This window comes from Mesoplodon mirus, assembly GCF_964341445.2.
Source record: "Mesoplodon mirus genome assembly, chromosome: 8".
NCBI lineage: Eukaryota > Metazoa > Chordata > Mammalia > Artiodactyla > Ziphiidae > Mesoplodon > Mesoplodon mirus.
In genome coordinates this window covers 108,271,306-108,285,055 of record NC_138984.1, presented here as the reverse complement: position 1 = coordinate 108,285,055, position 13,750 = coordinate 108,271,306, and the positions used below count along the sequence as shown (strand labels likewise).

General features: G+C 32.7%; 1 protein-coding gene across 5 annotated transcripts in view; it reads left to right on the top strand.

Moving 5' to 3' along the window:
* The window catches only part of DPP10 (dipeptidyl peptidase like 10), a gene marked incomplete at both ends in the record, with an annotated part of 1,314,496 nt that overhangs the window by 1,167,932 nt on the left and 132,814 nt on the right, over positions 1-13,750 (top strand). For all 5 annotated transcript variants that reach the window (XM_082631553.1, XM_082631552.1, XM_082631551.1 and 2 more), the window contains 2 exons: positions 2,625-2,677; positions 2,777-2,858. In XM_082631553.1, coding sequence (XP_082487679.1) covers positions 2,625-2,677; positions 2,777-2,858 — 135 coding nt within the window. The remainder of the gene's footprint in view (positions 1-2,624; positions 2,678-2,776; positions 2,859-13,750) is intronic.

Genomic DNA, 13,750 nt, shown 5'->3' with positions numbered 1-13,750 from the left:
CAATTTTAATTATGAAAAATTACAAAGTATTTGAGATCTTCTGGGAGTACACACACTTACACACACACACACACACACACACACCAAGGGACAGTGGATTTAGTGGAAAGAGTTCTAAGCTAAGAAAAAAGGGCTAGGTTCTAATTACCTGTAAATGGCAAGCTGATGGCTTTGTAGGGAACCTATAGTTGAGGCTAAATCTCTGCAACTTGTTTGCTATGTGTTTGCAGGTTAGGCAGGATTAACTTTTTTTAAATTAAAGTATAGTTGACTTGCAATATTATATTAGTTTCGGGTATACAACATAGTGATTCAATATTTTTATAGTTTATGCACATACAATATTATTAACTATATTCCCTGTGCTGTACATTACATCCCTGTGACTTATTTTATAACTGGTAGTTTGTACCTCTTAATCCCTTTCACCTGTTTTGTTCATCTCTGACCCTCCTCCCTCTGGCAACCACTAGTTTGTTCTCTGTATCTGTGAGGTTAAATTCTTTATTGTGATCTTCCATCTCAGCATACCAGCTGAGAGAAACAAATGCTGTATTAGGCTAAGAACTACAAAGCAGAAAGTGGATTTATATATCCCTCTCTCTAAATCCCCTCATTGGGAGACCGTCTAAGTTCTTTGGATTCATACATTGAGAAGAGCCAGCAACCTCTATAATTCTATATTATATAAATATGATAGAGACCAAAATTCAATGGTTATATCCATCCAGTTTTGTCTCAGTGGTTATTTTGGCTTGCTTTGACTAAAAGAGTTGTGCACAGGAACTCTCAAGATGGATGTGAGCCTAGACTTCAGGTACAGTGTGTTAGGTGATTAACAGATGGGATGAATAGTTTCTTTTTACCCATAATATCATTGACACATTTGTCTGCTTTGAAGACCAAGTGCTCACTTGGCAGTTTGCTTTGGCAGCAGAACTTTCTGAGTTGAAAAAAAATGTTTATAGAGGTGGTCACATTTCTCACCTCTTTGTCAGCTATAGTAGTAAATTCAAGATTTAAAATTTGTAGTCAAATATGGAATTTTATAGAACACAATATGAAAGCCAAAATAGACACCAGGAAAAGTTATTTTCACTTCTATGACTCTATAGTGAAGGCAATCTCAGATTTAATAGTTATTCCAAAAGAAATGGGGGAATAAAGCTTCATTGTAAAACACAATATTATAACAAATGGGGGAAGGATTGTAATTCCAATGCAAAGAGAGAACACTAGTATTGCTTTACAGAATATGTGGCCAATTATGTTTAATTAAAGTTATTGCAGTGAGAAGTAACAATTTGACTTCTAGGGAGTTTCAATTGACAGTATGATATTTGTGCAACGTACATCCACTACAGGAATAAAAGAAACTTTTATAATTGCATGCTGATAAATGGAAGTATCAACATAAGTTCTGTAAATCTTGCAAATAATAACTAAATATAGCTAGATGGAAAAAATTTTCTTCACTAGATCCACATAGCTTAGAGCAAAAGAATTTCATTGAAATGTCACATACTTATCATCTCTTTCCCTAACCCGTCGTTTGCAATTTTCCTCATTCCTCTGTATTCTACTATTCCACCATCTTTAATTAGTAAGAACCAAAATATAGGGATATCTTTGCATCACCCACTATGTTCCTTAATGTCACTCCATCATGGATGCTGTGATCCTTGGGAAGATGCCCTTTAAAAAGAAACAAGGCTCTTTATAAGATGGCACTAAAGTCTCTTGAAGATACATACTTGCAACCAACTATTTAACATATAATTTTCAACTATTTCTATGAAGCGATTGGGGTGTTTCCCCATTTTGTCTCCACAAACACTTTAAGCTGCAAGAGTTTTTCCCGATCAGAATCATTACTCAACAAATATTGATTGCATGTTGCATGCAAACATGACACCATATAAGGTAATGTGGAGGATGCAAAGGTAATACACACCTGGACCTGACAACATTTTAGTGGGAAAAAGAAACAAGTACTTAAAATATTTATCTAGCTTACATTACAGGGTGAGAATTGTCCTAAGAGTTGAAAGTAAACTGTGAGACAGATTTCTACTGAAGGCTATGCAGAGGCTATAATGGAAGGAGGGGCAATTTTCACCTGAGTGAGTGTAGGATGTCCTAAAAAAAAAGAAAAAGAGAGAGAGAGAGAGAGATACTCAGGATACTCAGGATATACAGAAGAAATTTGTTTAAGGTAATTGAAGTATAGACTAGGTGAAAGGAAGTAGTGGATGATAAGGGTGGGAAAACGTGTAGGACCCAAAATACCAAAACCCTTGATATCATTGAAGTGGTTTGAACTTTATTTTATAGGCAGTGAGGAATCACTGAATATTTTAAACAAGTTGGCAAAATATTCAGAATCATTTTAAATATAGAGTGGATTGAATAAGGAATGGGATTGATGGTAGAAAGAAGGATTAGGAGGTTATTACAGTAAGGCTCAGAAAGGGTAATAAACTCCAGAACTAGAATATATCACATTTTGAATTCTCTCTAAAACCAATTTTAGATTTCCTGGATTTTATCAAAAACATATATACCCATTAAGATGGAACCTTTATTCCAAACTAGGGTCCATAATGCTTCTTTTTTTTTTCCAGATTTTTCATTATTCGTATACTGCTTCATATGTGATTTACAATATACACACTAGGTAAGTTCTTTGGTTTTCTGGTTTCCATGAGAACTGTCCAACTAAATTGTTGGTGTAGGTGTCAATTTGTTCACGTAAAAATATTTACCTTTTTTCAAGGGAAGTTTGGGAGTTAAATCCTCCAGAAGTAGAGGACTCCATCTTGCAGTACGCGGCCTGGGGCGTCCAAGGACAGCAACTGGTAAGCACAGGCATTGGTATGCACTGAGTACTGTCAGCCAGGGCCCTATGGAAAATGCTTACAGAAGCCACTCGTAAAAATTGTCCTATTATACTGGATGATTTTAATTTACCTTAATATCTTTTATCTAGTATTTTAATTTAAGAATATATCAGATAATACCAGTATAATGTTATCAATTAATTAAAAAGAAAAAAGTTTATAATGTGTGATTAAACTGCTAGGTAATAATGAAACCCAGAAGAGATCCAAGAATACTAAGGCCTAGTTCTGTAAAATTTCTGTTACACAATGTTTTATTTATTCTTAAAGCACTGTTCATGGCAAAAATTTAAGACAGAAGTCTACACTTGACAATGTTCTCTTAAGACTTTTTTCTCATATATTTTGGAATTATCACAAACTCAAAAAGAGAATGATTGATGTGTAAAAGCAGTTTGAGCTTCATGATATTCTTGTATCTCATGGGTGCCTGGATATAGACTTTAAGGGAAAATTGCTCAGGAAGTGGTATTGCTTGCTTGTATGGCTTGAGCATGCTCAAAAGTACTTCACATGGCCAAACTGATTTCTAAATTGTTTGTGTGTTTATATGCTTACTAGCAACAATGTGAGAATCCCCTTTGTCCCATTTCCTCATGAACACCTAGTTTTTCCAGACTATTATTTGTTAATAATGACATTATTCCTTCTTCTATTCCAAGTTTTCTGCTTTCTAATTTATTAAATTCTTCTTGCACTAGTTACCCTATGAATGTGCCTAGTTATGGTGAGGTAGTTTCTTTTTTTGTGGGAAGATTTTAAAAAATGTATTCTATTATGATTGTAACAGTAAGGTTTAGATTTATTTTTGAATAAGTTTTGGTAATTTATGCATTTCTAAAAGTCCATTTCACCTAAATTTTCAAATTTTTAGTGTAATATTTTTATAACTTCTTAGTGTTCTTTTCATCTCAGCATGTGTTGCTGTATTTTTTCTTGTTTCCTAATATTATTTATAAGTATTTTATTTTCATGATCAACTTTGGTTGATATTTATAAATTTCACATTTGTCTTCTCAAAAAGCCAAATTTTAAATTTATTTGATCCTTTCTAGTATAATATTAGTGTTCTCTTTTTCTTTTCCAATAAAACATGGAAGACTATAGAATTTTCTCTAAATGTTGCTTAATCTTCATCCAACAATTTGATAGTAATATTTTTAAATAGTATTTAGTTAGAATATTTTAAAAAATTATTGCATATTCTTATTTCAGGTGCATTATTTTGATGTTTGTTTTTAAATTTACAAAAATGTGACATTGATTTTGAAACTAATTTGTAAAGTTCAAAAACAGATCTTTGTAATAGTCACTTAGAAAATGATAAGACTTGATTAATGGTTTAATATAAACTTTTATAAATGTTTTCCCTGCAATAGGTACAGTGTTTTATATGTGCCTATTCGGTCTATCTTAATACATAATTATGTTTTACATAATACATAAGTTAAAGTTAAATAAGTTAAAGTACATAAGACTTTAACTCCTTAGTAGTGATGGTGGATATATGGTCTTTTTCTTTAGTGTTCTGTAGGTTTTACATTATATAATTTGAACTATGCTTTTAAGAATGAGGGAGGATAAATGTTAAATACGTCTTTTAGTAAATTGAAATTCTTCATATTCTTATCAATATGTTCATCTTATTTGTCTGTAATAATTCTGATCAACCAACCCTCACCCTAACCTTTAACAGAAGTTAGAATCCTCTAGTTTTGTTTGTTTGCTTGTATTTACTTAGAATTGCTGCTTCAGTAACAGCTGAGTGGGTTGAGGTATGTTTTTTAATTTCCCATGACCATCATTTCATTACGATAATTTAGGAAATATAAATATTTTCCTTAACAAAGTGCATATTATTAGTTTTATTCCATTTTTATAAATCTAAGAAATACTTTCTTAAGCTAATTGGTGAAACAGATATTTCACATGACAATAAGGCTGTGGAATAATGTACTATAACTAAACAATGCATCTCTTCATTAAAAAACTTCTGGACCCTGAAATATTCTGGACGTGAATATACCTGAGATAGAGTCTCGGCCAGTGGTTGGTTATGTGACTTTGGCCAAATCATTTTTCCTCTCGGCACCTCATTTTCATCAGTAGTAAAATGAAAGCATTTCACTGTGCTTTTTGACCTCCCTCATATTACATTCGATATACTTCTAAATATTATATTCTATATTTAACTGGGATTATTTAAACCTTAAAGGTTTACCAATAACATTGAGAGAAACATATACAAAGTTGTCAGACATTAGACCTGAAGCTTCTTGAGCATCTTTATGGTTACATTTTATAAAGAAATCCTGTATAGCACAGTTTATTCACTGCCTTATCCACACTAAATGGTTGAATAATTGATTAAATTATTATGAAGAAAACAAGCCAGTAATTTAAAATGAAAAAATATTGCAATGGTTCAAATACCATAGATTATAGACAGTATGTCTGCATTTATCCTGTGTCTATTTTAGACATTTAAAACAATGTGTTTAATATACCTATATAGGGCTGTCTCTAGATCCATTCCATTATGATATTCCTGAAGCGTGGCCGCAGAAGCTGCATAAGATATGCTAGATATGAAGATGCAGGTCTGATTCAGAGAAGTCAAGGATCAGTGTATTGATGGACAGTGGTGAGTGGGCACCAGGAAGTGGGCAGGCGCTGTAGTCTTACTGCTTCACTCTGCTGCTTTCAACAAGAGAGCTGGTCCATTAGGCCAGAGGCAAATTCTAAACGCACAGAATGTTAGAACACAGAAACCCAAAATAACTTCATGTTCGTGTCACTGTAGAGTCCTTAGGAAAAATGTGTAAAACTTTGATTAGTTTTAAATGACTCTTTTTCTCCAAGCCTGAGAGCAACCTACACCTGTGCCAAAATAAATTTTATACCCTAAAGGAAGTAGTATTAGTTGTATGCATTTTCTTTAATGATTCCTATTTGTTATTGATTCCTTATTCTTTAATGTATTTGAGAAAACCATAAAAATACTAAAAATTTACAAAAATCAGGGGTCATTTTGCAGGTGATTGAATCCCCATCCATTACTTACTAGCTGTTGATTTTGAGACTATTACTTAATCTCTACATGCCTTAGTTTTCTTATCTTTAAAATGGTGACAATAACAGTGCTTTACTAATAATGCTATTCTGGTATTTAATGTATAAATACAAAGCATTTTGAAAAGTATCTAGCATATAGTATTTTAGAGGTGTTAATTTTTACTATTTTAAAAAGATTAAAAAAATGTGTCACTTGAATTTTAACTTCTTCAGGAATTTTGGTGTTTTACTAGTTTTTTTTGAGAAATAAGCCTAAGTTCTTTATAATGGCATTTTCCAAAGTCATTTGGGAAAATTTGGGGATAAGTTCCATTCTTCTTGAGGTTATTTTTTGTGCAAGTAAACATAAATTCAATATAATTAAAGGGCATATCTCTGCAAATGGCTAATGGTCCATTTCATGTGAATATGGCAGACTTTGTCACTATTTGAAGCCATCAGCAAAAGTCAGCGATATGATTATACCAGAGATGAGCCACTGCAATACTTTAGTTTTGCATTAAGTTAATGAGTCCTGTAGTGTTTATAAACTAAGAACAATTGATTTTTTCATCCTTAATTCTCACTCCCTAATTTTATTTGCTGTAAAATAAATCCCTGGCTATAGAGAAGAAAGGTAAGAGATTGGGCCTAATTTATAGATAAAGAGGGTCTGAGTTAGAATTCAAAGGATGGAGAATTTTTTAGTAACACTAGGTGTAGGGGAAAACAGTTTGGTTGTGGCCAAATTTGTGGGAAAAAAACCTGACATAATACAGCATGTATTATTTAGAGAAGGCAGTGAGTAGACCACTTCAGCTGTAGCAAATGTTTTATAAAAAGAAATGGTGGATACTGAAGCAGGAAGAAATATGTTAGTCATTCAATTGAAAAGAATTCTGGTTTAAGAGGGCGTAGCCTTTTTCTTTCCAAAATAACTTCATCTTATAAAAGTTAAAATCACTCATTGTAGAACATTTGAAAAGTCATGTAATTATATGAATTCACATAAATTCATATATAAAAGTTAAATATACCTTATCTATAATTTTACCGTAAGAATTGAAAGCTTCTGAAAATCAGATGAAGTCTGAGCATAAGAAGGAAAAAACATTTCACTGATTAAAATACACTCTCTAGAATCAGAAAAAACTCAATTCAAGCTCAGATTCTGTTTTTTGTTTTGTGACTTATGGAAGGTTGAAAGCTTTAAGCTTAAACTTGCTCATTTTAAAAATGAAAGAAAGTCATAACTACTCCCAGTTTTGCTTGAGGTTTAAATGAGATAGGTAATGTGCACAAGTCAAGATTTTCCAGTAAACAGTATTAATAATGTATATAGCTATATATGTATATGAGTATTCAGAGAGAGAGAGATTGAGAACCTGCCTCAAACAATTATGGGCGCAGTCCGGCTGGCAGGAAACTCTGATAAGATTTAATATCACAGTCTTGAGCTGCAGTCCTGAGGCCTTCAACTCATTGGATAAAGACCAACCACATTATTCCTTACTTAAAATGAACTGATTGTAAATGTTAATCATATCTGCAAACTGCTTTCACAGCCAGACTAGTATTTGACCAAACAGTCAGGCACCATAACTCAGCCAAATTTACACATAAAATTAGCCATCACAGCATAGTAAGCACTCAATAAATGATAGCTATTAATTTGATTCCCACTTGACCTTTCATGTAATAACATAATTAATTCAGAATTTCATCATCTTTCCCCTAAAAATTTTTGCAGCTTATTTTCTAACGTCCCTCCTTCAATTGCTAGACATTCTAATTCACACCTGCAAAGATATGGTTAACAGTGCAGATCCTTAGCAGCCCCCACAAGGTTATGAAATGCCACTGAGATGACACACAATGTCATTGATGTGACACACAAGATATGACTAAGGTGTCACATCATCTGACTCCTGACACTTCATCACAGAACACAGCACAGATGTTTTTCTACCTGAACCAAACTCTGTAATTTCCAGAGGGTGACACGGGGCTGCTCTGTGCTCCGAGTGATTTCCCTTTCTATACCCATCGTTTTCTTTTCGTCAGAACTCTTTGTCAAATACTTTCCCTCCTCTTCTCTGGTAATTTTTCCCCAGCATTTCTACATCTAAGTGAATTGCTTACTTCTCAAGATTCTAATATTGTTCTATTTTATTTCAAATTTTTACAGTATTTTATATTATTTATTTACATTGCTGTCTTCCACCACTGACCTGTAGTCTTTTCCAGAGCAGACAGAAGAAAGAATATGCTAAATGTCCTTCTCCTCTCTCTCTCTTTCTCTCTGTCTCCTTTTCTCTCTTTCTCTCTCCCTGCCTCTGTCTTCCCCTCATCTTCCTCCCCCTTCCTTCTTCATAAAATTCATCTTAGCACAAGGCAAAATGTAGATTTAATAAGAAATTAATGAAAGGCTAACTGTTGTTTCCATGGATAATGGGATGCCAAAGAAGGTTTTAAGGATGGCATAATATGAAAAGAAATCATTCCTGAAAAGACAGGTCTGGCAGGAAAGTTTAAAATAGAGTGTAGGTAACTGAGTCTAAAGTCAGAGAGCTAGGTTTAGAGGCCATTAGTATAATCTAGAACTGATTTGATAAATAACAATATATTTAAGAGATGAACACATCAAGTTTTAAACTGAGATCTAAAATTTGTTTGCAGTCCAACAATAAAAATTTTCTTATAAATACTTATTCAAGTAAATTAAATTATGCATATATTATATGTATATTTTTACATATTTTTGAAAATAATCTCATTTTAGACTCGTAATTTATTTAAACCACTTTATTGAGTACAAATAAAAGATTGACACATACAAAAGGCTGTACTTTCATTGAATACATACAAAGAACTGTACATATTTAATGTATAAAACTTGAGATGAAAATAAGTATACACCCATGAAACCATCAGCACCTGCAATGGCATAAACAAATCCATCACCTCCAAAAGATTTTTACCGCCCTCTTTAATTTTTTGTGTGATAAGAACACTTAACATAAGGTAGACTCCTTCTTTGATATTGCTAGTATTTTTGTAGTCTATTCAGGATAAAATAAAATCACCATACCCATTCTTCCAATGGCATAAAGCTTTAAAAATATCCAGTGTGTTACTTAATTTATCACAATTTAGGTGTTTAGAGAAATCACTTTTCTACATTTTATTATCTGTATTTTTGAAGAACGTAATGTTTAGGTAATTCTCCAAATACAACTAAAAATTATCAAACTTTCCTATCACCTACATTTTTACTTACTAAAGATTTACCTTAAAGTTGTATTAAAATCTTAAAAGTGATTAACAATGGTTCATTGCCTCTAGGAGAGCTTCAATTTCTTTGGTGTAACTGCTTAAGTTTTCATTAAGATTTAATGAAAATTTAACTAATTAATTAATTTCATTAATTAATATAAATATTTGAACAATTTTATTGACTTTTCCAGGGTGACTTTAACCCTTCTTCGTTTAAAAGCAGATGTTTAAGGTAGCATTTTTCAAACATGTTGCTGAAATCTCATGTCCCCTACTAAAAATCAATATGATTTTGCTTCATGTGCCATTAAGTATGTTTTTCCCCAGTACAAAAGTAATCATTTTAATTGCCATTAATATGTATTCAAGAAATACATGATAAGCATTTACAAATATAAGATATACATGTGCATACTCATACACACACTACACACACACATAGTCATATGCACACACATTCACTCCCTGCTGCTGGTGTCATGTACATTTGGAACGAAAGTCTGGGGCTTAGAGTCCTAGCCTACCAACATACCAGAGGTGACATAGAAGTAAATAAAGAAGAGCAGCCATTGAGAGTCAAGGTCTATTTCAAGTCAGTTCTTCACTGTGGTGTGTGTGGTGTGGTGCTCATTCCTAGGTAGTACATTGGTGCAGGAAAACTGCCAGAAAATTTATACCATAACATCCTCAAGTGTTTGTCATGATGACCTTTTCTCGTATAAATGAATTTGCACCTTTTTTAATACTCCATTTATTTTCATTAGTGGTGATAAATGAAAACAAGGTTACTTTTTCATTTTACCCTGGGCAAAATCTAATGATTGCATTTTTAGTTCCAGGAAATAATAAAAGCAATCCTTCTTACTATATTCTAGTATTAGATGCACCTAAGGTCTAATGGGTGTCACTTCAAGTTTCGAATCAGGAAAATCAATATCAAGAAGCTAATATGTTTTCTATAATCAATATTTTGACTGGGGATAACTGATGAACCATAATAGGATAACTATGTTTGGATTTAACAAAAATACCCTTAAAATATCTCAACCATTTTGACTGATACATTTGCATTGTATTCAGGTGTATATTTACATTAGTATATCATGTAGGCAAATGTGACAGGAAATACATTCTCATATAAGTAAAATATGGTAAGAGTATGAGTGTACATGTGTAAAGAAAAAATATGCAATTACAGTGTACAATTTAAAAGAAAATTAATTTGCCTTGCTGTGCAATATAAATCTTAGTGTCTTGTAATTATTTAAACAGCATATGTATGACTTTTCTACCAAATTCAAATTTCCAAAAGAAATGGAAAATGAAATTACTATCCTTTATAAGCACACATTTCAGATTATTTCTCTCCAATTAAGTGTTGCTTATTTCAATGTAAGGAGAAAATAGAGCAACTTGCATACTGTTAGCTATACTCGTATTGCTTTTAAAGGCTTTGCACAGGCCTTATCAGAAGTCACTTGATAAGTATGTGTTGACTTTGATGATTGCCTTGGACTGTAAACAAACTCTCTGAATGCAGGAGCTCAAATTCTGTAATTCTGATGGCATGTATAACTGTATATTGAACTATGGAGTTAACAGGCATGGGTTTTCCATTGAAAATGATAAAAGAGAAGCTGCTTAGAGAAGATGTTGTAACCTGTGCCAGCATATGCAAATGAAAGATACTTAGTTGCTGACAGTTTCTAAGTGAGGCCAGCCCTGACCTAGATTTAGATCTAGAGAGTGATTAGAAATATTGCCAAGCTTTTATCTAGTAATAATAATAATATTAATAATTAAAAAGCAAGAAAAGAAAATCAATTCACTGTATGCTACTTGAGAATGCCTTTTTCCTATGCTATGTTTGTAATGTTTTATTCAACATTTAGAAAAATCAAATGGAAACCAGTACTGTCATATAAAGTACCAGTTTTAATGATGGAATGTCAGAAATGTACTTATCTCTTCTGGGGGGAGGTGGTAGTCTTTATCCTGATTTAAAGTGCTTCATTTGGTTTAATCCAGCATGAAATATAAAATTTTATAGAACTTCTAACTAGGTCTTATGAACTTGTTACTTATTACGGGTATAAAAGGCACAATGTCTATTCCAGGAATTCACAGAAAATAGACTTAAAGGTGAGAATACTCACCTTTGGGAACACCTACAACATGGACCTCACCTTGCAGGGGGAATCCTCTCTGAGGTAATGGAGCAGTTTCCTAGAGGAAGTAACCAGCAAGTTGAGTTTTGGAGTTATATACTGGTGCAAGATTTGGACCTTTATTTAAAGGCATCCCTCTGACTATAAGGAAGCTCTCAACATGAAAAGAAATAGAGTAGACTTGTATGCAATCACATGCTTTAATTCTTTTGTTTATACTTTTTTTTTTATTTTTGCGGTATGCGGGCCTCTCACTGTTGCGGCCTCTCCCATTGCGGAGCACAGGCTCCGGACGTGCAGGCTCAGTGGCCATGGCTCACGGGCCCAGCCGCTCCGCGGCATGTGGGATCCTCCCAGACCGGGGCACGAACCCGCGTCCCCTGCATCGGCAGGCAGATTCTCAACCACTGCGCCACCAGGGAAGCCCCTGTTTATACATTTAATAACAGAAAACTATGTTACTATTATTTCCAAATGTGAAAAGATAATAAAGCAAACTAGAAATATAAAATGTGTTAGCAGACTTGTACTAGAAAGAATCACCATAAAAACTCACTGTAATAAAACTCCCTATATTGCCCTTAACTTATATTTAAGCAATTTTGAGTTATTTAGTAATAATGAGGTAAATGCAACAGCCATATCTTTTTCCCTATTTGTTTGTTTTCCAACATAAATAGCAATTTCTGCAGCACTTCTTGTCTCATGCTGTTCCTAACATTGAATTAAATAATATATTGTGGAGTAAGAGCCAGAGAGATTCTAGGATTGCACATTTTTAAACTATAAATCTGGATCATACATAATCCAATGTACTGAATACTTTGGACAGTTCCTGCTAAGCACACCATTTGAATGGAGTAACAACATAGATGATGATCAGTGAAGGTTTCTAAATATTAGACTCTTTCTGTTTCATTGCAGCTAAGCTTTTGCATATCTGTTATTCTTACTTTTAACCATACAGGGTTATCCTACAGTGCTGTCAAGTCATAGTCCTTCAACGGTCTAAATAAAAACTTTAAAAATAAGATTATAGTAGTGTTTATTGTAAGATGTGACCCATGCTACACAACCCCTGAGGTATAAAGATTCCAATTAGGAAAAGTTCAGTATTCTAGTGATTTACTGTTTTTTAGTAAACGGCATGAAGAGAACTCTCTGAGAGAAACTGTACTCTGCATTAATGTCAAGATTCCTCATGTCAGAAATAACTCCAGGCATCCCTTACATGCTGTGGCAGAGGAGCTCTCCCCTTGCTCTCCTTCTTAAGAACAACAAAGAAACTGAACATGTGAAAAGAATCTCTATATTTTATGATATTTTGAATCGACCACAGCCTAAACTATAGTCTCTAAGAAACTTGAAGTAATAATTCTCCAGAGCCAGGAAAAGATTGAAAGCAAATATATACCTTAGTAGATTTCAGAAACTCAGAGAAATAGACAAATTGACAATTTTAGCTGGTAATGTCAACACTTGTCTTCCGGTTAAAGATAGAACAACTATACAGAAAATCAGTGAGGATATAAAAGATTTGATCAACACAATCAATCAACATGACATAATTGACATTTACAGAACACTATACCCCAAAATTACAGAATACAGGGCATTTTTAAGTGCTCGCACTGGGTCATAAAACAAGCCTCAATAAGTATAGAAGAATGGGAATCAAACAGAATATGTTTTTGGACCACAAAGGTATTAAATTAGAAATCAAAAATAAACATAAACTACACACACACATTCTTATTGGGCTACGAATATATCCAATAAGAAATATAATTCTATATATCTAGCAATTCTAAATATAGAATTTATCCTGTGGATATATTGCACATAGATCCAAACACATAAAAAGAAAATACACTTGAATGTTATTTACAATTTAAAAAGCAGAATAAAAGAATAGAAACAATTTAAGTCATCATTATGAGACTAATAAAATATATTAAGGTGCCTAAAATAATAAAATATTAAAAAGCCATTAAAATTAGTATGATTCTTCTACATGTGCAGATATGCAATTCCATCCACTAATAAAAGTCAATATAATTAATCAGTATGCTCTCATTGTTTAAATAAGCAAAACAACTATATATATGTGTGTGTGTGTGTGTGTGGGTATATATATATATATATATATATATATATAAAATTTAAATATTTACAGAATTCACAAGACATTAAGAGTAGTTGTCCCCTGGGAGAGAGCTGGCGTTTGAGAGAGATTTTTCATATTATTTAATTTAATATTTTTTCTTGAGCATGTCTTATATTTTAAATAAAATAAATTTTAAAAATTATTATGAATAACAAAACAAAGTCTAAAGAACAAACTTGATTGCT